This window comes from Misgurnus anguillicaudatus, chromosome 16 (assembly GCF_027580225.2).
Source record: "Misgurnus anguillicaudatus chromosome 16, ASM2758022v2, whole genome shotgun sequence".
NCBI classification, from domain to species: domain Eukaryota; kingdom Metazoa; phylum Chordata; class Actinopteri; order Cypriniformes; family Cobitidae; genus Misgurnus; species Misgurnus anguillicaudatus.
Window position 1 is genome coordinate 6,226,110 of NC_073352.2, and position 24,890 is coordinate 6,250,999.

At 37.8% G+C, this 24,890-nt stretch overlaps 1 protein-coding gene across 3 annotated transcripts in view; it reads right to left on the minus strand.

The window, feature by feature from the left end:
* Window positions 1-24,890, minus strand: part of nlgn3a (neuroligin 3a) — a 276,767-nt gene that overhangs the window by 101,909 nt on the left and 149,968 nt on the right. For all 3 annotated transcript variants that reach the window (XM_055177421.2, XM_073854065.1, XM_073854066.1), the window contains one exon: window positions 9,246-9,431. In XM_055177421.2, the coding sequence (XP_055033396.2) occupies window positions 9,246-9,431 (186 nt within the window). The remainder of the gene's footprint in view (window positions 1-9,245; window positions 9,432-24,890) is intronic.

The window sequence follows — 24,890 nt, forward strand, 5'->3', positions numbered from 1 at the left end:
CTGAGCATCAATTATACGGTCATAAAATATTAATTACAAAACCAAAGAAAAAGATCATTTTTAACAACTTCTCCTGGGGTAAAATGAGGTAAATTTCCATGTATCCTTGAGCTGTGTCTTTACCGAACAAACTACACCGAATGCCAATTACTTAAATCAACACAGCTGTCGAAAAGATAAGCGTAATTATTTAAGAAGTTAAGTGACAGCCTTGTTTCAGCTGAAGACTAAAGGCGTGAAGTATTGACGCTAGTAACAATAAAACATCCGAGTCGAGGTGTCGAGTGATTAAGGTGAACGCTTTAGTTAACCTAAGTGCTTACGGTACACTAAAAGCAAATGGACTTGTGTGTATGATATTAAAATCTTAAAGTAGATTGACCCCCCCCCCCCCCCGCCAATTTGCTATCGCTGTCACTTTAGATTTTGCCACATTATAGTTAACTACAACCAGAGATTTTGGCTAGCAGGTTGTTGTATATTACTATCATTATAATGCCATGGCAAATATTGTTGTGAATGGACAACAGTGTTGCATCAAGCACAAGTACTCCAGCCTTTATCGTTCAGTTCTTCGGACTCGAGTGACTCGTGCTGATGTGCGGTTTTGTCATCACAGTGAAATCCACCACCTTTCATCGCATCCCGCTAATAAAACCAGCACAATTTAGTGTGTGCATATTTATGGTCCTCAAAAAGTCTCCATAAAAAATAAGAGCTGAGTGGAAGGAATCCTCCACCGTAGCCCCCCGTGAACCCCCCATAATGTACGAGACGTTCCATTAAAAGGGGAGCGTGTCCTCGTGAGCCGGGCTTTTAGGCTGATTAGTTACAGGAATAGAAAAAGACTTGCAATGACCTTCACAATCACTGTTGGTAGCCCTCCAACATCCTCCATATACACACACACACTTAGCCAAAGCTTCAGACTTTTAATATTCTGGCTCCAGCCTGTGGAGTCATCTCATTTGACATCATAATTATTATTAGGAGAGGGAAAGAAAACGGCAAATCTGCATGTTCAATTAGAGACGACTCTGATGCCAAATAGATAACACACAAGACTGGGTGATGCCCTTGATTTAAAACGCCTTGCATTCTCCATCATTCTTTTGCCCTCTCTTCCAATCCACTGATCCTAGAAAGACAGGTGAAGAGGAGACTCGACTGCATTTGAAGAAGAGCCAAAACCTGAAGCAGATAATGCCCATGAAGGACCGTTCCAACAAAATGCCCATGAAGGACTAAACATCCAAGAACTACAACAACAACCCTCAAACCTACTCTAATGCAAGCACTACTTAGTAAAATCTCAGATAATAGTGTTGGTCCGAGCCTTGAATCCATGCCTAAAATAAACAGGCATTTATTGACTCATATGAGTGCTCTTGCAAGTCTGAAGATCCAGCTCCATGTAAACTATACTTGCAACAGAGGTCACACGATCAAATATAAGCCTATCCCACACCAACTTTTCACAGAGATAAAACCAAACTCTTTGTTTTTCATCGGAAAAGCGATACAGGTAACTGGCCTGAAACTTAATGATGGAAGAGGATCCACAATCCATCGCGCAGCAGGGGCCTGGCGGGCAGGCTAACTCCTGCGGTGGACGGGGCTGATGAATGAAGCCCTTGCTCCTGGACCGTCACACACCCAGGCATGGTGAGCTCCATGTGGGAGCAGCAGGCCCCATAAGATGATGAGCCAGACTGCAAGGAGGAGACGGTCACAGTGGCCTCATTAACACCACAAAGACACACACTTGCCACACAAGCATCTTAATCTCACACACAAGTGTTTTTTGATCTGGGCTTTTGGTATTTCAGATGACGGGATTCAGGTAACGGTGTTGTCTCGAGTCGGGGTCTCAGGGTCAGGGGAAATGTGAATGACTCTCACACGGTGGGTGCACGGGATTCACCCACGGAGAGATTTCACCTCAGATTTGTGTTGGATGGTGTGTGGGAAATGTGTTTTATTGAAAGCTGTGCATAGCTTTGGCTATTAGCAAAACAGTAAAGTTAAAGTGCAAATTTTAAAGAATTTCCTCATCTGCAACACAGTTTTAAAATTTAGAATTTAAAGAAATCTGCACTTTTGAATATTGTGAATAAATAAAGACGATATGTTCAATATGAGTGTTTTTGTTTTGTTTTCTGCACAAATATCTAAACATTCTTAAAACAAGATGTATTTTCTTCATAAGCAAAATGACCTAAGAAAATAAGTTTAGTTTTTGAACCAAAAATATCAAATTTAAGTAAATTTGTGCTTAAAACAAGCAAATAAATAAATAAATAAATAAAAATGGGGGAAGAACATTTGTCTTGAATTTTTCTTGAATTACGTGTTTAAGAAAAATAGTTTTTACCCCACTGTGCATTGCTTGTTAATGGACAAATTCATTAAAAATTTTTATAGGTCATCTTGCCCATGAAGTAAATGCATGTTGATTTAAGAATTTTTAGAAATTTGTATTTAAAACAAGACAAAAATACTAAGTACAACCTGATCTCACAAAACATCTGTGTTATAGTCACGGAAAATTTTATGACTTTGTTTTTTCCTATTGTCTTACCATTGTCGCTTGGGGTTAGAATCACTTTCTGTTACATTTTTAGACATCCTAACCCCAACTCCAGGCGAGAATAGTTTTAAAAGCTGAAGAAAAACATGTAGAAACCAATACATAAAAGTACATCCTAACATAAAAGTACATCCTACACTGCAAAAAATGATTTTCAAGAAAAGAAATTCTTAGTAATTTTTGTCTTGTTTTCAGTAAAAATATCTAAAAATTCTTAAATTAAGATGCTTTTTCTTGATAAGCAAAACAACCCAAGAAAATAAGTCTAGTTTTTAGACCAAACATATTAAATTAAAGTGATTTTGTGCATAAAACAAGCAAAAAAAATCAATTGTTGTCAAAAATCGATGTCAATGAGGTAAGCAAATTTTTCTTGAATTTTTCTTGAATTTAGTGTTTAAGAAAAATGTTTATGATTTTTGCTTACCCCATTGGCAGATTTTTTGCTTGTTTTATGCACAAAATCACTTTAATTTTTAGACCAAAAATATCAAATTTGACTTATTTTCTTGGACCGTTTTGCTCATCAAAAAAAGCGTCTTAATTTAAGAATTTTTAGAATTTTTATTTCTTGAAAATCATTTTTTGCAGTGTGACCCAAACCCCAAATCTAACACCAACCCCAAGCGACAATGATTTGAAAATAGGAAAAAAAAAATATGAGAAAACAATACATAAAATGAGATGAGAAATCCATGGGAGTGACCTACCCAGTATCACAAGGTTTCGTAATATAGTCACGTAAATTTTTGATAATTTTTTCGTGATATCACGAATTTCCGTGTTTTTCCGTGATCGTATAACGAATTCCTGTTTTCGTGTGATTATCACGTATTGGTTATTCAACTGCTTTTTCCTATTTTCTTACCATTGTCACTTCGGTTTAGGGTCAGATTTGGTGCTTGCATTAGAATGTCACTTTATATACTGGTTTATACCATTTTTTCCGATTTATTTCTATTATATGTCACGTGGCATTAAGGTTAAAGTTGGGTTTGGGAAGGGATGTCTTTTTATGTAAATCCCTTTGTTATACGATCACGAAAAAATGCGGAAATTCGTGATAATATCACGAAAAAATAATCAAAAAGTTACATGAATATATAACGAAATTTCGTGAGACTGGGCTTGAGTGACACATGTGATCAAATTTTCTGTGACTATAACACCGATTTCCATAAGATCATGTTGCATTTTTTGGAGTGTACATGATATACTAGTTTATGTTGCACCTGTTAACTCTTTCCCCGCCATTGACAAGTTTCTCAGTCAATCCATATTTCCGCTATATTCCACCAAGTGGTGCTTTTACCTAACATAAAAAACCCGGAAGTATTTCCTTAGGGCAAGCAGTAAAAAACTCTGTGTATGTTTTGATCATCACTCTGATCTCAAAATGTCCTCCACAAAACGCAATAATCTCAACTTTTTGCTCAAATTTTTTTGTTTTTGAAGAAACCTACTCATATTTGAGAGGTGAAAAAAAGACAACAAATGAAGGTAGGATGAAACATTTTGTTTTTGTTTAAATTATATTATATGTTGTTTATTGTATGTTTATATATTCCAGAAGGCATTAAACTTGTGTGAAAATCAAAAATATGCGGGTGCTGGCTGGCAAATTTTTTAAAACGTTGGCGGGGAAAGAGTTAAAAACTTCTTTTTTTAATTCTTTAAGCCTTACTTGATCATTACCATATCTACTGTAACAACAAATTACTAATAAATGGTATTCCTGCTCTTTCATAATACATCAATATGCATATAATACACAATTTGAAACTAATATTACTAACATGTGTTTCTGTAACCGGTAGAGCACTGTGTTACTGGTGCAAAACTTCATAGATTCAATCCCAGAGAGCACACATACTGCAAATACATAACAATAAATAATGAACTAGCTCTTTGTTGAACAATTAGAGTACAGTATAAAATCTCTGTGAACTTGCAGCGCTAACAGACACCAGAAGTATTATGCATGTCCCATGATCCTAGTCTAGGATTGTTGTGTGAATTGCCTTGATAGAAAAGGACAGAATGGATGGATTTTTTGGTAGAGCATTCCTTTTTGCCATTTCAGTTTGGCAGGCCGGTTCACCCGCTGTGATGGCTAAAATCACAGCTTTGAAAAGTGTTGCAGAGCTGGCTGATTGATATTGGTAGCACTCGCAGCGAGTTTCCTTTTCGCAATAGCCTCCTTCCTGTTTCAATTTTCCAGGATCCTGATAGTTTGTAGAGACTGCCCCCCTCCACTCCCCCCGGGTACACCCAAGACTGATTTTTTATCTCCTCAAACCAAGTAGTGCATATGCTACTATTCAGAGGATATATCAGCATCAGTAATATCCAATTTACTGCAATGGGAACGGGACGACTGATGTGAGCGTGTAATAACACGCTACATGAACCTTGGCAATATGGAGTATGTGAATGGAAAAGACATTTATAGTAGAAGAAATCAATCCAAATGCAAATCCATATTCAAAGGAGATCAAAGCAATTAAAAACGCTTTGATGCAAAGAAACAGATCAAATGATTCATACCAGGGCTAAAATGTCTAGGATTATTTCATACAGAAACCCAGCCACAACTTTTCATATATAGAGAGAGAGACACAGAATCTTTACGATAGACAGAACTGCTTATCCGTACAATGTGTGTTACTTTTATATATATTTCTGTCACAGGTATAAACAACATTTCTCTTAAAGTTTTACGTTTGACATATTTAAGTTCAACAGTCAATTGGATGCCATGAAAACCCACAAGCTTAATTGACTTCCCAATAATTGTGAGTCACATCTCAGAAAAGCCTCCTGAGATCAGGCTCTAGATTTACATTGATATACTACAGCTGCTAAGATGATAAATGCAACCTTAGTAAGTCCTATGATAAACTGCTGTGTGTTTATGGCTGCATAAATACATAATTATACATGTTAATTTACACGCTTTGTTTGCTATTCACTGAACGTCCATCATGGCTGGCGTCAATTAAAAACGCTTTGATGTTTGTTGTGAAATATCCAAGAAGCTGTCAACTGAAAAGCAGCACATCTGAACGTGCATATCATTTATATTGTCTATTATGATTTTAAAGCACATGTGGTAAACAACTTAAAAAAACAGAGTAAAGCAACAAAAGTTCAACAGTGTTAAAGGAATAGTCTACTCATTTTCAATATTAAAATATGTTATTACCTTAACTAAGAATTGTTGATACATCCCTCTATCATCTGTGTGCGTGCACGTAAGCGCTGGAGCGCGCTGCGACGCTTCGATAGCATTTAGCTTAGCCCCATTCATTCAATGGTACCAATCAGAGATAAAGTTAGAAGTGACCAAACACATCAACGTTTTTCCTATTTAAGACGAGTAGTTATACGAGCAAGTTTGGTGGTACAAAATAAAACGTAGCGCTTTTCTAAGCGGATTTAAAAGAGGAACTATATTTTGTGGCGTGGTGGCGCTTTTGGGAGTGCTTCGACTCGCCTGAAAAGTCCGCTCCCCTTCTCACTCTCATAATGGGAGAGGGAGGGTGTTACTGCACCGAGTCGAGGTGCTCCCAAAGGTGCTGTTGCGCCGTAAAATATAGTTCCTCTTTTAAATCCGCTTAGAAAAGCGCTACGTTTTATTTTGTACCACCAAACTTGCTCGTATAACTACTCGTCTTAAATAGGAAAAACGTTGATGTGTTTGGTCACTTCTAACTTTATCTCTAAATGGTACCATTGAATGAATGGGGCTAAGCTAAATGCTATCGAAGCGTCGCAGCGCGCTCCAGCGCTTACGTGCACGCACACAGATGATAGAGGGATGTATCAACAATTCTTAGTTAAGGTAATAACATATTTTAATATTGAAAATGAGTAGACTATTCCTTTAAACTCGAGCATCAGATTCTGGACCACACCGATGATTACCACAGACGTATGATATTAACTCATCTCTTAGTTTGTAAAAATAAGGCTTTAATAATAATAATGCACTTGAATGAAAAATAAATAAATGTGGAAAAATATTTTTGTCTATTGGATTAAGTTCCTGATGTAATTCCTGCAGGTGTTTCTTGCTCTTTTATGGTTTTCTCACACAAATCTTATGTGAAACCAAACAAGTATTTCATGCAAAGTTACAGATTTTACAAGGTAATGCTATTTTGTGTTCTTGTGTTTGATGTTAACCTATTAAACCCTGAGGACCCAGTCCCGGGTACAAAATTTCGTATTTTGACTCAAATAAAATATTCTTTTAATCTTGAATGGTCCATCATGGACCCCAGTAACACATATGAGATACTGTTTGAAAGCTTAGACTCTCTACTTTCTCCAGATATGCATCACTTTGAGAAATCTTTTACTGTAAGAAAGTTATTTACACTTAATTTACACTATCACCCCCCCATAATTTTTTATATGATTTAATATTCACATATTTCATATTTTTCAAGTATGACAAACATGGGCAAGTCTTATATCAACTGAAAGCTCTCATTCTCAGGAATAAGGCTACAGCGTTATTTTTGTTCTATTATCAACACATATCCAACAATAGTTGAATGAATAATAAGGTAAAAAATCATCTTTTGTAAACATATGGGATAATTGAGTGTAGACTGCCTCAGATAGCACATATAGCCACAAATGATACACCATCTTTTCTCTTAGGTCCTACTCTAAAAAATGAGTCCATTCACAGCATTTTCTTAGGTTGTGTGCATGAATAATCCCTTGTTATTTATTATATGTCCAAAACAAAAAATTAATATTTATATGAAAAATGTATTTTCGGACACTTCAGTAAAATGAAAATAACTTTTGAATGCGACATGCTAAAGAGATTATTCTTTTTTTGGCTGTTTACTGTCTGCTGCTGGTAACAACCAGAACTGTCTGCAGTCTGCTAGAGCACACAGAACCAGAGTTATACACTATCAGAGGCAGTATTTACAACATATAAAAAGAAAATTTGGTGTTTCCTCATATGAAAAACAACATAAATAACACTATTTGTCACAAACAGCAGCTTTTTTTGTAACTTCAAAGGGTTTTCTTTAAAATGATATAAAGCAATTGCATTTATTCCACTGTATGTGGTTATGGTAGCACTTCAAATGTTTTTTGGCAGAAATTTAACCCCATAAAGCGTATTATTCCTCCCATCAGTTGGAGTAAAATAACTTTTGCATAGATTATGATAGAGAAAAAAATCTTTTTTCCTCTGTAAGCTGGCAATTGCTGGAATCAAACAAAACTGTCTGCAGGGAGCTGAGGCACCCAGGGCCAGAGTTATACACTTTTAAATAAAAACTTTAGAAAAAAAAACATCAAAAAGCGCTTATTTATTTTTGTGTTTATTAGAGAACTGACATCACATACAACCATGTTTAGCACTTTCAACAGTGTTTTATGTAATTTCAAAGGGTTTCCTGTAAAATGATACCAAACATTTGTATGTAAACCTCTGCATGTGGGTATGGGAAGCTTTTGAAATTGGGTAGGCCAAATCCAGGCGAAAATCCCCAAAATAGCTTCAGGGTGGAAGAAGTTAAGCAAGGGATAATGTACATCCCACCGCTTGTTATTGTGGACAAGATGATCAAGACCTGGATGCAGGGTTCCCACACCTTAGTTAACTTCAAATTCAAGGACTTTCCAGGTACAATATCCTCAAATTCAAGGACTAAATGTGGGGACACATTTCAATTGAGAGCAAGGTTACATTAATGTTACAGTTCCCTTTCGAGGGAACTCATGCTGCGTCACTGCGGTGACACTTTGGGGACGCCTCTAGGGGAAAGTGCGTCTGAATGTGTATATCAAATTCAACCAATGGTGAGGCTTAACAACAAAGACAGGATGACGCGGGAGCCAGGAAGTATACCGCTATCTGAAATATTCCCAAAGACGGCGTTACAGGGACGCAGGAAGTATGGCAAGGGAGACGCAGCGTCTCGTTCCTTTCTCAGGGAACAACAGTTACATACGTAACCCGAGACGTTTTCATGTGTCAAACACAAATATGCAAAAAAGCATTCTGGTATGAATCAACATTCGCATACAGAAGATATAAGAAGCATTTAAAGCGAACAGTTTAGCACGTGTGCTTAAAAAGTCTAGAATTTTTATGATATGATCCTACACTACACAGGGAATGATATGGACGTTTTCCAGAAAACTTCTTGCATAAAATAGATTCAAGCACTTTCAATGACCTGTATCTATGTATTTATATTTTCAAAAACATCCCAGGGTCTTGAATTTTTTCCCCCAGATTCACAAACTTTCAAGGATTTTAAGGACCCGTGGAAACCCTGTGAATGAAGCGGAGGACTCCTATGCAACCAGATGGATAGATTACTATATATTATCACTTACTTAAAGCGAGGAACATGTGACTATGTGGCACATAAGTAAATAATTTGTTTTTGCCAAACATTATACATTAAATATCTAAGATTATGATGAGCAGTGGGACTGACCAGTATCAATAAAGCCATTTAAATAGATGAGTATAATACCATGAGATAATTTCAAATTATAAATGGTTATTTGCAGTGCTGTTCAATCTAGCATCCATGATATCATAATTAAAGACTTTCACTCTCACAATTTGGTGGGTTTTATTCTATAGACTGAAATGTTCTCATACCTTCAGAATGGTGCGATAAAGTCAGCAAGCTCACGCAGGAGGCACCGATTCCTGATCCGAAAACAGTGATGCGATTGGAATCGCCACCGAAATAGCCAATGTTCTCACTGATCCAGCGCAGAGCCTGAATCTGATCTAGAAGCCCATAATTCCCTTTAGCAGCCTGGTCTCCTGTGCTCAGGAACCCTGCAACAGACAAAGAGAAGAACATAGCATATAAGACACTTCTATAGAGGTTCATCTTAATCAAATTCAAGTGGTATTCGCTGTTACAAGCAGAATATATAAATGTCCAATGAGATTGAACACTAGTTTGATCCTATGGGTCCCCAGTGCTTGTATCCACCTAGAAAATGTGAAAAAGATCAACCCAGTAACTTAGTTTTGGTAAACCATTATCTGCAAGCATGTGAAAATAGGTCATTGAAATTTGGCTCCTCTTGTGATGTCAGAAGGGGATAATATTGCCCCTTAATCTGCACTATCCCACCACAGCACTGCCATTTAGTGCAGAGATCAGCTCATTTGCATTTTAAAGCAAAAACCCCAAAGCGGCACATTTTTGCTAACATCTACAAAGTGGCAATTTTAACATGTTATAATAAATTATCTATATGGGATTTTGAGCTTGAACTTCACATGCATACTCTGGGTATTTATTTTACAAGTCTTGTGTCATAAGTGGCCTTTGACAGAAAGCACAATATTGTAACTAGTGGTGTTTGCTACAGCATGCATAGAGTGACTGATATAAAATATTACATCAACCATCCAAAACAGTGCAGCAACCACCTGATTTCCATAGCAACCACCCAGAACACCAAAGCAACCACAGCTGCCACACTGTACCACCCTGGCAACTACTGACACCATCAGTATATAACAGCAGTAAGCTGTCCACAGGCAAGGTCCACTCATATTTTCTTCTCATTATAGTGGATATGCATTGACATCACGTTCCCACTGGAACATGCAACAGGGAGTGGCAAAACATCCCGTGAAATGGCTTGCGTACAGTAGGAACAACATTGAATCTGGGACTAAAACACAGATGAAATTATCTGATGAAATTAAACAACGTTGCATGGATTGTATTGATTTTAAAGGTGGGGTGCATGATTTTTGAAAAACACCCTTTGGAAAAGGGAGTCGGGCCAAGTACCAAAACACACTTGTAGCCAATCAGCAGTAAGGGGCATGTCAACTTACTGACATCGTTGCCTGGGTTGCGTATGTGTGGGGCGGGTCTATCAAAAGAAGGTCCAGATTCTATTGGGGTAGGGGCGTGTTTGTTTAGGTGATTTCATATATCAACATCGACTTTCAGAGATCATGCACCCTATAGGGCTGTCACAAAGATTAAATAATCGTCTCATCGCAATAGTTTGAACTCATTGCGATGATTTCAGATCACCACAATGATTGCACATCTCTTTAAAAACACAAGAGGGAGCTGCAGCGCCTGTATTAAAGAGACCGTATCAGATGGCGCTCCTTAACAGACAGTGTAACGTAGAGCAATAGCCATTCAATACAGTGGAAAAACAGCATTTAAAGAAAAGCTGCAAAACTTTGATAAGCAATATGAACTGTCAGGTAAAACATACATTTCCAAAACAGCAATTTTCAAATTTAGGGAAGCCACTACAGACATTTGGTCCAGCACTAATATGACCTTAGTAAAATTGGCCTCTATTTAAGGCCTATTTTGATTGCATTTTTATTTTTCAGACACTTTATTGTGTTTATTTCCTATGAAGAATTTCAGTTTTTGAAATATATATTCATTAAACTTTTTTTAAATATGTGTTTATGTGTATTAATATTTACTGCCAGGTAAACATTGCAAAATATTTAATTTAAATAATCACAACAATGTGTGAAAATTATTTCATGAACAAAAAATGCCAAAGCTATAAAACAGGCAATTAATCAATTTGTTAGACAATTAATTGACAGCCAAATTTCATTATCGTGACAGCCCTAGCACCCTGCCTTTAAGTAGTTAATAAAGAAATAAAAAGGAAAATCTTGTTGGTGAAGCAAATAAAACACAGTATAACACAAGCGTATTATCTTCAAAGTGCTGTATTAATGTGTGTCATTAAGCTGCACCACACAAAACAATGTGACCTCCGTTTAATATTTCTTTAGAGACTGAGGTACTTTACACAACAGGTCTATGAAGAAATCTGGATTTACTACAGCACAGTAGCTACAGTATATGTGGAATAACAACAACACCGAAAAAAAATGTTAATCTGCACATTGCCTCCCAAATGAGTTATTATTAGTCTGTGGCAAAAAATTCATTTCCTGTTATATCGAGCCTAAATGTTTTATCTGGGTTCCTTCCCATCACATTGACACAAGATTGTTCACTTTGACAACCTGACATCTCTAGAGGGAACCTCAAATTGCAGGGCAGCCGTTAACATGAGTGCCATTGTGTGCTTGTGTGTATACAGGAGAAAATTGAAATTGAGAGAGAGAGAGAGAGAGAGAGAGAGAGAGAGAGAGAGAGAGAGAGAGAGAGAGAGAGACTCTACAATCAGTGGAGCCATGAACGATGACAAATGAGTCATACAGTAGAGAAATAACACTTGATCCCAACTCGAAATCTATCCAACATGCTACTGTTAGCGTGTGGAAATGACAGTGAATAAACCTGAGCTCCTCCTCTAAGTGAAACCTCTTAACTTGACTGAAATACATGTAATGCTGGAAAATACAGACACGGAGACTGGAGGCTGTCATTGGAAGAGATGCATTGTTACTGAGATGCCTCAGAGATACATGTGTTTCTTAAATAGATTGCCTGTTTGGGATTACATAATCATTTTGGAGTAAGTTATATTTTGGGTTTGTTGTATCATATAAACACTCATATTTAAAGAAGTCAAAGCATGTAAATGTAAGGATTTACTGTAGTGCACTTACATTCATGCATTCGGCAGATGACTTGCAATGCATTAGAACCTTCTGATCTCTCTGATGAAGCCAGCACAGAAGTGACTTACACTGCAATTCATCGACTGGCCGCTAGCGGCTTTCTCCAAAAGAGAGTCGATCCCCATCGACCCCCATGTTAAAATGCCCAACTTTACAGCAGAAAATTATATGTTTACAGCCCTTTACAAAGTGTTTTTGGTCTATATAGCTAACTTTGCCCTTCATGACAACTGTGAGGGGGTGATTTTTTTGTAACTCATCTGTTTAAATTATATTAAAGGCGGCGTGTGTGGTTTTTGAAAAACTATTTGGAGTCGGGCTGACTACGAAAACACACTTGTAGCCAATCAGCAGTAGGGGGCGTGTCTACCAACAACAGTGTGGGGCCTGTCTATCAAAAGAAGGTCAAGATTCTATTGGGGTAGGGGCGTGTTTGTTTAGGTGATTTCAAATATCAACATTAGGTGTGTTTGACTTTATGCGGTGCTGCGCAGACCAATCGGTGGCTAACTTGAAGCAGTGCATGCCGGTTAGTAATTTTGTCCGACTTGAGCTGGTGCTAAAGGCAATTGACAGTGTCATATGGTTTTAAAGTACTGCGAGAGCATTTTGAGAGTAGTCGGCTAGCTCAGCCGAAGCAGCCTCTCCAAAACGGCTGCACAGCGTTGTGATGACGACACAGCTCTTCGTGATTGGTCGCCTCACTGACGACAACTATCACGTGCGTTTCAAGTTTAATCCAACCACTTCAGTTCCACTAATAAACATTTAAATTTATGACTTTCTAACAGGTAAAACACGTTAATATGCATGCATACATATGTTATATTGTGTTGTGTAATAAAATAAAAATGAAAATACCAAACTCTATTGGTATTGTAATAATATAGGCTTGTTTCCCGTTATTTTAGGGCATACACGCAAACAGCAATTAAAATATTAGATCTAAAATGTTTCTGGTTGCCACTTTTTATTAAAAGGTTTGTTTTTAACCATCTAATTCACTTCCATTCGCGAAAAAAAAAAAAAAACGGAAACACGGCGCACACGTCACTACGGCAAGCAGCAGGTGTCAGGTTTTACGGCTCCGTCTGCAGCTCCTCCCTCGACTGCAAGCGGCAAACCTCGCCGATCGGTCTGCGCAGCGCCACATGATATCGAACACACCTACTGGCTTTCAGAGATGATGCACCGGGCCTTTAACCCTTTAGGCGCCAGCGTTTTTTTCCTGAAACGTTTGATTTTGACATCTTAAGCCTTAAAGTTCTGCATAATTAAGGGCGTGGCCACTTGTGTGACAGCTGTGGTCCCGCCTCTTTATCCATTTATTCATGATGATGCCAAGATGGTAAAGGCAGGCTCTGCCAACTTTTGCCTTTATAAAAGCTCTTTACAATCCTATGGGTGAAGTCACGGACACTATGTCCATAGTCTATGATTACAACGTATACTTTTTATACATACTGTAGGGGTTCAAACCCACAACTGCTAACACAGTGCTTTACTAGTTGAGGAACAACTTCACCAATCTCCCAGCATTTACTGATTTGATATAAAAAGGTGCAGAAATATTTTCTTTATTTGATCGTCTTGTTTTCAAATAAAAATATCTACACATCTTTAAAACAATTTAAAAACCAAGAAACAAAATTGCTTAGGACTTCTCATATTGTATCTTGAATTACTGTAAGTTTATTTTGCTTACCCCTTGGCAAGAAGTTTTTTGTTTGTTTGTTTGGAGCATAAATCTAAGAAAATTTAATAAACTTTACATGCACAATGTGGTAAACTGGCAGTGACAAGCAATTTGTCTGTCACCAATAAAAGCAAAAATGCTTTGTGATGGGGCACAATAACAGAATAATAAGGTCTTATTTATATTTACTGTATAATATACAGTTATGTGCAATGAAATTTTGGATCAATGAGATTTTATGGTTGCACAACATCATAGTCATAAAACACCAAGTGATTGACAGACTGTCCTGTCACTCATTATTATAGAATGCTATGTCAGACAAAAAACACAGAAGCAGTAACTTTTGTCACTTTAAAATGTATTGGCTCGCATTTTGTTAAGACACACTGACTATGTTTACATGCACAACATTTTGTCAATCGGACTGTATGTAATATGATTGAAGGTTATGACGATACAGTTTACATGCACCCTAAACATTGCAATCTGATTAGAATGTTTGTTTACATGAACATTATATAAAATCCGAACTAAACGTCTGCACAAGCGCACAGCCAGGGTTGCCAGATTTGCGTATCAGAACCATCCCATCTTAATGATTATTCACAGTCCAAATACCAATAACTAATGAACAAAATCATTTCATCTTTAAAACCAACAGTTTAAACAGTAGCCCAAATTTAAACTCGGAAAAAGCAGAGGACTTGACAACGCACCAGCGCACAGCACTTCTTATCGAGTTTATGCTTTATCTCTGGATAAAAGTCAAAACTGAGTTGGAGAAAGTTGTTCTTAAGAAGTTTTCAGATATAGGTGATGAAAACACACATTTCAATAACCATTTTTCATAAACGCAGGAGAATGTACATCGCGTGTACAGCGCATGACCCCATTAACGTTACCTTAATAATGCGTGATCCTATTGCATGTTTCTGTAATTAGAAATGTGAAATTATAAGTCGTGCACTTGAGCACAAATGTTCTGCGCATGTGCACAATGTATTTATCCATCCGATTGAGAAAATACTACGATTCACACGTTTACTGTACATGCGTACTTTTCTCCTTCGGATCGGATCACAGATCGGAGTACACCACCCCCTTCAATACGATCCAAATTTGCATCCGATCGTCCTCAATCATATTGATTAAGGTGTTTACATGAATGCTTTTTGATTGAGCCATGAATACGATTACAAACGGATTATTTGGTTGCATGTAAACGTACCTAATGTAATGCATGAAAAAGATAATTTGACCAAAGGGTAAGAAAAATAAACCAACTCAACATATGCTCCTGGAAAGCGTGACTTTTTGCTTATCAAGAAAATCTTGTCTTAAAGGATTGAAAACATAAATCTTTAGTATTATTGCAATGATGTCAATAACAATATATAATTGGTAAACAGCACATTTTGAAGTGACGGTGGGGGTTACGCATCTTCGCATCTTGTTTACCAGATCCATTTTTATGGTGCTTTTATCAGGAACAAATCAATTAAACTCCCTGCTTTATATTAGCATATCAAATAAAGCATGTTTTTTCCAAAGGCTTCTTCCTGCACAGATGAGCGTGTAAAGATAAAGAAAAAAAGGTTTAAATGAGAACAGCTTTCCTGAACATCTCAAGGGCATTGGCAGACATTTTGCACTTCATTATGTCACTTTATAATGATGTGGATTGTTACGCTGAATCAAATGCAGAGTTAAATCCCTCAGTGTATTCATGCACTACACATTGTACTGTACATGTTTCTTTTCCAATAATGGTTAAAGGGCATGACCTAACATCCTTGACATGACCTTATTCATTGAAAGTCAGAAATCACCCAGCTTAGGTGTAAATAATTCCGTGTGACAATGAAGACTCAATGCATCAGTTTCAAAATGTAAAAATCAATAAATCGATACATACGGACTACCGGCAAATCCGGGAACTTGACTGTAAATTTCGTCACCGTCCCTTTTTGGAGGATAAAGACCGGACCTTCCATTGACTTCCATTCAAAATAGCGAAACAAAGCAACGTTCGTACACAGCCGGCAGGCGTAAATAAGTTATGAAATCACTCAGATTAAACATGTTGAGTAATTATCTGTCCACCCTGCCTGCCATAGAGCGCGAAAGATACATTAACACATTTAATTTGGTCAATATAAAAACATGTCCCTTTCATTCTCCCAGCGTCAAATTTGTGTAACAACGCCATCCAGTGATTGCTGGAAATATCGCTAAGCTAGTTAGTTGTATGACTCGACGGAAAAGTGCACTCAGTACTCTACATATAAAGACATAATATATAAATACAAAGTAACTTTCAAATACGAAGTTGACTCGATGAGGTACGAGTTAATGTCCGGGTAAGACACCTCTTGCCAATAGGGAGCGTTGTTACACAAATTTGACGCTGTGAGAATGAAAGAGACATGTTTTTATATTGACCAAATTAAATGTATTAATGTATCTTTCGCGCTCTATGGCAGGCAGGGTGGACAGATAATTACTCAACATGTTTAATCTGAGTGATTTCATAAGTTATTTACGCCTGCCGGCTGTGTACGAACGTTGCTTTGTTCCGCTGTTTTGAATGGAAGTTAATGGAAGGTCTAGTCTGTTTTCCCCCAAAAGTGGGCGTGAACCTGTTCAGAGACATTCTATGATGTTGCGCCGGTTGTGCGTATGCCAGTAGCGAGTCTGTATGTCAATATAATATTTGCCGATGAAAGCAGGAATGAAAAAGTTTCGATTTAAATGAAAGAAAATCTAGAACAGAAACAGCAAAACATCCCACGGGCTAGATTTTAAACGATATATTTATCATGGGTTCGTGAATTTATTTCAATTGGAAACGTGGCAGGAAATGTTTTCTTTTAAAAGCAATTAAGGTTTTAAAGAGGTCTGTATGCATCATGGTTTTATGCAGAGCCGCTGTGGGATTTTCAAACCACCGGAGTCGTACTGAGTTTGAACTGAGCTATTAAATCTGCTTTCCCATCAGACTGCGATTGCTCATGCTTACGGTGTTGTAGGACCTCAAACTTACGTAAAGCAAACACGTTCACTGTGCAGAACTGCTATCTGCACCTTTGAATCTCACATGCAGGTAGGTGATGCTGGCACTTGGTGATTATTCATGAAATACTACAGTATTATACTTCATAGACCATGTCAAAACAGGCGCTTTCAAAATGCAATATTGTGTGGAAAATCTTGACAGGTGCTAAGAGTATTACCAAAGCCACATTCTGATCTTTCCAGTTTATTCATACAGTGGTTCTGGTTCTTAACATACGTCGAAAGACTCTGACCTATCCCATACAACACTTTTTAGCTAGATCTCACATGCACAGATATCGATCCACACAGCAACAACGACATGACATTGAGCCGGCGAGAGGAGGACAGGAGCTGACGCTAGAATATGAGCACATTAAATATACAGCAAAACCACCAGAGATTTCTTCACCTTCTTTCATCACTAAGCTGTCGGACAGGTTTCACACCGCTGTCCATCGTTTCCCTTGCCCTGAATTCATCCGGCCTGTCACCTGGACAGCCTGTCAAGACGCTCTCGCTTCATGCGTGCTTAGATTTAGAATAGATTCCACCTGTTTTCTTGCATTCTCAAGTGCATAAAACATCACGTGATTTTAGAGGTGTTGTGCAACAGCATTTCATTACAGGGTAGCATTACAAACAATGTACAGAAAGCTTGTGACATTGTGTTCCCAATTTGTTACCAATTTCACAACTTTAGTAAGGATCACCTTTCAAAACGAAACACCTTAACTCATCCATACCTTATGTGAACGATTGTCTTGTTTTAGTTCTGATAAATCTAGGGAACATTGTGAGACCTAATTACCATAACTGAAAGCTTGTTTAAGTGTAATGAGCCATAAAAGAGCAATGCTCATACATTTAAAGTTATTTTAAGAAAAGATGTGTTCATTTTTTATGTTTTGTGTTATGCTATTTAACACATTATGCATAATTTTGTATTGATTTTGTGTTCAAATAAATAAAAGGTACAACAAGTGTTAAAACAAAATGGGTTGTTCCAATAATAAAACACAACCGAAACCGAGTGCAGAAAGAATCTTAATTTGAAATTGGCAGCAACTTTGCACAACGGATCCAGAAAAATAATGTAAGTGTAAGTGCATACAGTATAATCATGTTGTGTTAATAAAACCAAAGTGCTACAGTAGTTAGTTGTATTTCCTAAGGAAAGCATCACTTAAACTATTGCTCATATTTATTATTGCAACCTTAAAATATTCAAGTGCACCTATTTCATTCAACAATATTTTGTGTATTTGGTATAATACAACGTGTTTGTTTGGTTTATGGTTAAAAGCACATTATTTTTCACATACTATACATTTTCGTAGCTCCAGATATCTCTGCCTTCCTTAAACGCATTGATTTTGTACAAAATTCATTGATCTGAAAAGCTCTGTGTCCCTGATTGGCCAGCTAATCTGTACATTGTGATTGGCTTGAATTACCTCTGACGTCAGCAGGAAATGTGACGCTCCTTACCGTGTTTGAAAGATTCGGTTCCTAACAGAAGTTAACTTAAAGTCTGAAGCGGGAGGAATTATGATAATGTCGGTCTTGTCTACATCACCAATCCCAGGAAGTAAACTGTTGGCTACAATCCGTGTGTTTGTTGTAGTCCAAGAAAAGAGATTTACGTTGGAGACAATATCTTGCGTCATCATTTACTTTGGGGTATGTTCCTTTTGCATATCGTAAACATGTACTAATACACACTTACTCACAAAAAAAAAGTAAAATCGTGAATTGGACAATAGGTGTTCTTTAAATATCGTCCCACATCATGAATTACTATTACTTTTATCAGGCTTCTTAAAGGGATAGTTCAGGCAAAAATGATATTAAACCCTCGATTTGCAGCCCAAGATGAATAGGTACATTCTTTTTTAGATTAACCCATTTTCAGTTGAATAAAATAGAAAATGTTTTAGATCTTTCAGTTTATCAAATGTAAAGTAACGGGTCCAAGTCCTTCAAATCCAAAGAATGTGCATCCATCATTCACAAAATAAATCGAAACGGCTCCACAATGATAAACAAATGCCTTCTGATGGTAATCTGTGCGGTGTTGTGGTAGAAATATCCAAATGTAAAACTTTATAAACAAAAATAACTAGCTTCCGGTAACGCTGCCATCTTAGACTCCTCTGTATTTAGGAGAGAGTATTAGCGTAGTGTACGCACTTTTTCTTAGTGACGTATGACAAATTTGGAGGGCGGGGGCACAGAGCAACAGCAGAGAAACCTCCGTAAACTGCGTACGCTCTCATCTTAAATGCGGACACGACTAAGATGGCAGCGTTACCGGAAGCGAGTTATTTTCGTTATAAAGTTTTACATTTGGATATTTCTACAACACCGCACAGATTACCCTCAGAAGGCCTTTGTTTATCATCGTGGAGATGTTTCGATGCACATTTTTTGGACTTGAGGACGTGGACCCCATAATTTTACATTTGATTAACTGAAAGATCTAAAAAAAATTCTAAAATAACTGAAAATGTGTTAGTCTTAAAAACAATAGACATATGCATCTCGGACAGCTTGGGGGTGAGTAAGTGGGTATCATTTTTGGCCGAACTATACTAGACCTGGGCTGGGCTCTTTTTATTTGGACCAGTTAGCAACCACTCAGTCAGAACAACTAAAAACAGTGGTTCTCCACCTTTTTGGGAATGCGGTTCTTCAAAGAAGAATTTTGTCAAAGGTTCTTAAAGGCATACTCCACCAAAAAATAAAAATTACCCCATGATTTAGGAAATGGTCGTATGTATCTCAGATGGCTTGAGAAAATCATGGGGTTATTTAAAATTTTCAGAGGAGTATCCCTGTAAAAGAACCATTTCTTTTATACCTTTTTATAATCTAAAGAACAATTTTTCAAGAAATCAGAAAGTTTATTCAGATGTTAAAGGTTATGGAACCATTCAGCCAAAAAAAAAGGTTCTTCTATGGCACCATGAAGCACCTTAAATTTTAAGAGTGTACAGCAACTGTTAACTCTTTCCCCGCCATTGACAAATTAACTCGTCAATTAAAGATATAGCGGAAGATTTTCCCCAATTATTTAAAAGAACCGCCCCCAGATATTTAAAAAAAAAAGGCACACGCAACACTCTCCCTCCTCCCGAGAGGGAACGCCTGTTAAACGCGTGCACGAGACAGAGACAGAGAGAGAGCATGCAGGAGCTCAGTTCTTCTCTTCGCTCTGTTTACAAGTTTCTGTCGTCATGTTTACCGTGTCTGTGCAGTTCGTGACTTGTGCCAGGGCTAGCATCGCTAATCATAGCTTACATCAACTTTTACTAGCAGTGATTTTAAATGGATTCTCCAAATAACATGACAAAATGTACATTTCCAGTAGAAACTTCGCGTGGAAAGCCCAACCTGTCCTTTTAGCTCACGCCAGCGTGTGAAATAGTCTCACATAAACATTCTGGTCTTGTTTTTTTATTTATAGTCCTTTCTCTTCTTGTCATACAATTCGTAGACACTTTTTCTCTTGCGACCCTCAGACATTTTGAAAAAAAACACAGCGAGAACGCGAGCTTCAATGAATGATTGAAACCGTAACACAACACACATACACGTGAAAGTGCGCATGTGCAGCAAGCGAACCTAGAGGTGAGCACGTACGACGGTTATACGTCAACATATAATCAGAATGATTGACATCTGGGATGACCAATAGTCTTGATGATCCACCCGGAAAACGGAAATCTTCCGCTATACCTTTAAGAGAAAACGCCTCCCTGCCAATGACGAGTTTTTCCAGCAATCCATATTTCTGCTATTATCCACCAGGTGGTGCTCTTACCCAACTTATAAAACCTGGAAGCAACCCCTCACATCAAACAGTTCAAACTTGTGAATGTTTTCATCATCTCTGTGAATCTGATCTCCAACAAAAGTCCTTTTTGCTCAAAATTTGGTATTTTTGAAGAAACCTACCCAGGTTAAAGGGGTGATAAAAAGAGAACAAATGAAGGTAGGATGAACCATTTTTTTTCGAAAGCAGAGGGTCTGTTCTTTTATTTTATATATTGTATGTTTATATTTAAAGAAAAACATTTTCTGGAAGACATTAAACTTTTGTGAAAATCCTAAAAAATGCTGGCACTGACTGACAACTTAAAAAAAAAAACGCTGGTGGGAAAAGAGTCAAACACTCAAAAACCCTCACACTATACTGTAGCAAGCACAAAAAATGTTCCTCTCGATATGTGAAATGTTTCATTTCAATTCAGGTTAAGTAATCAGCCAAGCCCATGCAAATGCAATCTGGTGATGAGTTTAATGAAGTGATGACGCTATCAGAAAGTAAGATTTTAATGGATCTCAAGTCTGTTTACATCTGGATCGCCCCAATTCCAGCACTCAGTCATATTCAACAAAAACATCTGCTGTTAAGTGTCAACACTCTCTGTGTAAGTAGGCTGCTATGCATCTGTTATCAGTCACGCTTGTGTAGTCTTTTCACTAACCTGATTATGTTTGACTCCCGCTCACATACATGAAGTCATGTTACAGAGAGACTGGGCTGATGGGATCTGTCATCACTCATTCATTACTATACAATATGGTTTCTTTAAAGAAATCAGTAAATAATGACTTCATCCGATATGATGCTTTCTTTGATCTTCTGCATTAAAGAAAATAACTATCCTAGCAGGTGCTTTTGTGTTCAAGAAAGTCATAGGTCCTAAAGTGCCATTTAAGTTCCCTTAAGTGCCATCCTGCTACCTTAGACAAAAGCTGAAGCTAAATGAAGAAGAATGCATTGTGCTGAAGATACAGTAGATGTTTCATTAAGAATGGAGGAAGCTATAGATGATGATGATGCAATGGACTAGCAGCGCTTGACATCAGCCTGCTTTTTTCTCTCTTTCCCTCGCTGTGCATGCCAGCAAACAAGACTGTCTGTGTCCAAACTATCTGCCAGTCTCCTAACCCTGCCTGCCCAACCTCAGCCACACAATCACAGCTTTGACACTTCATAACCCATATCCTCCCCCCTATTTTCTCTCCTCCGGGATGAATAGAAAGGCTCTGGATGCTGGGGGAAATGGAAGGCCACCCTCAAAAAAACATAAAGAGCCAATGTGTTCCTGCCCCCTGTGTATTCCCAATTCCCAAACGCAGTCGCTCCAGGGGCATTTCGCTCATCCCAGTTCTCAATGTCCCTCATATCCCGGCCATTGAATTCTAAAAGATATGGGATCGGCAAGGGGCGTAGAGTGAATCGCTGAAAGAGCGGGATTGCGTTACAGCTTCAAAAGACACTCGCTGGCCGATTCCATGATGTGTCTGGGAAGTCGGGAGGAAAGAACAGAGTTGTTTTAAAGGCTATCAGAACACTGAGGCTCATTCACATCTCATTTCTGCACGCTAGAACAGAAGAGACCATAACTAGAGGTTTGGCAAGCCAGATAGATGTGCATCCAGCGTGTAATGAATGGCATCCGAGAAAATACGGGGTGAGGCCTGTTTTTCCTCGAATGGCCGGGATGGTGTTTATCAGACATTCGCTATAAAACCTCACTCGATTGTGTCTTTTGAATCATCTGGCGTCTGCATATAAATCTACATTTGATTGATTTAAAGGACAAACAGAGATTCAGATCAGGACCTAAAAATTGAGTGTCACTACACTGACACAAATCATACAATCTCATCGTTTATCATTGAGTAGGTTCACGATTGAACGGACCTGCTGGAATTAATGAGTGCAGATATATGATAGCAGTGTATTAGCGCTATGTCATCTTATGGATTTAGATGAGATCTGACAAGAGCCATTTCATCTCTGAGCTCTTAATAACGCTAAGAGCTCTCGATGCACGTTTCCTCGACCCGAACCCTTTACTATTAACCAAGCCAACAGAACTGTGTGTGTGCGTGTGTAATATATTCTTGCTATTTTGATTTTCAATTCAGCCAAAACGAGCAGCTGATGAGATTGAAATGGACATGCAATTTATAAAGCATTAAGAGTATTTACCCCAAAGATACAAAAACCTGTCACGATGATGCGCCTTGATGAAACGCTACGAAGAAAAACCATAACGTTGATAGGGGAGGATAAACGAGGCAGGAAATTCTGGACTGATAAAACAGATTGCTTTCAATAAACCCTCGTGCCTTTAGGAGAACGCGGTAAACAGAGTAAAGTAAATCAGGGTGCTTATGGGCCAGCTGTTAGCCATCCTGTCCTGTGACAGTGGCTCTTTTAATCTGATTACATGACATGCTCTATCTTGGCAGACAGGGAGCTTGTGAATGACAAAAGTGTGGTGTGCATCGAACGGCCGCGCTCCCCGATCAATCACATCCGCCGTTGAATGGCTATGAATGAAAGCGCGTGTGCCGACGGGGTTGACTCTCTCTGCGTCTCAAAGACAGCGAAAGGCTTTTACGCTAAGTGTAAGCTTTAGTCTGAAAGCTACAGGAATATGAAACTGTTGCATATATCAGACAGAAAAGGGTGGGGGGAGTTATCAAAGCAAATCGGTGAAGGGGACCGGGCGTACACGGTCATATTTCACAGAGTTTTCAAAGTGCCGCTCACTCCCGATCGCAGGTGGGGGCTGCAATTTCATCTCTTGATAATGAGACGCTTCAGGGGGGAAATCTTCGGCTCTGATGTGACACTGTTCGTTTCAGTCAGACTGACTGCTTTGATAAAATCATCTCTTTTCTTTTGTCATCATAGAATTTCATCTTGTTTTAAAGCAGTAGTTCACCCCATCCCCCCAAACATAAAAAAAATGGTGTCATCATTTACCCACCCGAATGTAGTTAGAAATACATATTCCTTTAAGCTTCTCTTGTTCATACAGTACATTGGAATTACGTGATCTGTCATGCATCAAAAATGACTAAAGGTTGCCATAAAACTTGTGTGCTACATTCTTCTGAGGAACAAACGAAACATTTCATGTCATTAGTCGCTTTCATTTTTAAAAGTCATTCTGTAAATGATCCTGGTGTGTTTTCAAATGGCAAGTTTGGATTCTGTTTGTGCAAATGAGATTTGACAGCTATCCCTACTGAAAAATCCAGCTGAGACCAGCGTAAGCTGGTCAGCTGGTTTTAGCTGGTCTCCCAGCTTGGTAAATTCTAGTATATTTTTGTGTACATAACAGTGAAGTAGGGGTGGGCGATATGACCAAAATGTTCTATTACGATAGGATTCATTTTATATCATAATAACTATATGTATCACGGTAGAGTTGTTATCTATAAGGTTATTAAAATATTTCTAGGTGTGTCCTTGACTAAGGATTTACATATTCAAATCAGAATTGTTGAAACTTTCTATAGTCGAACCAATATGTGTGTGTGCATGGGTTGGGAGAGGGCCAGACCAGGTACAAATGGCTAACTTTTATTTTCTTTCACAAGCAGCACACAGAAACAACTTTCTGATAAAGTGACCAAAACTGTCTTTCAAGTGATGAACGAAGACAAAACTGATGATGCATTTATATCTTTTTTTTTAAGGTAAACTGTAAGGCAACATAAACATTTGTTAAATTATTCCTCATAACATTTTAAAGATACGACCTACAGAACATCACACAAAGATATAACAAAAAACATTTTGATAACTAAACCTAAAAATAACAAATGTAATTCTGCCTTTGAAACCCCGGATACAATCCAGCGATTTTATTTAATTTGGAGATGTAGCGTGTAAAGCAGTCAAAAAAAGACATATAATTTGTGATTGTAACTGTAAATGATAAAAACTAAGCTTTATATAGAATCCATTAAACGTTAATTTATAACAATAAAAACACTTAAATTAATGATTTTATAGACACTAGGCGCTATTTGTTAGCACAGAAATACCTGCTTGCTTACTTTAACTTTGATCATCTCTATTCACTTTAGGTACAGAAACACCTGATGATTCTTATATTATTTAT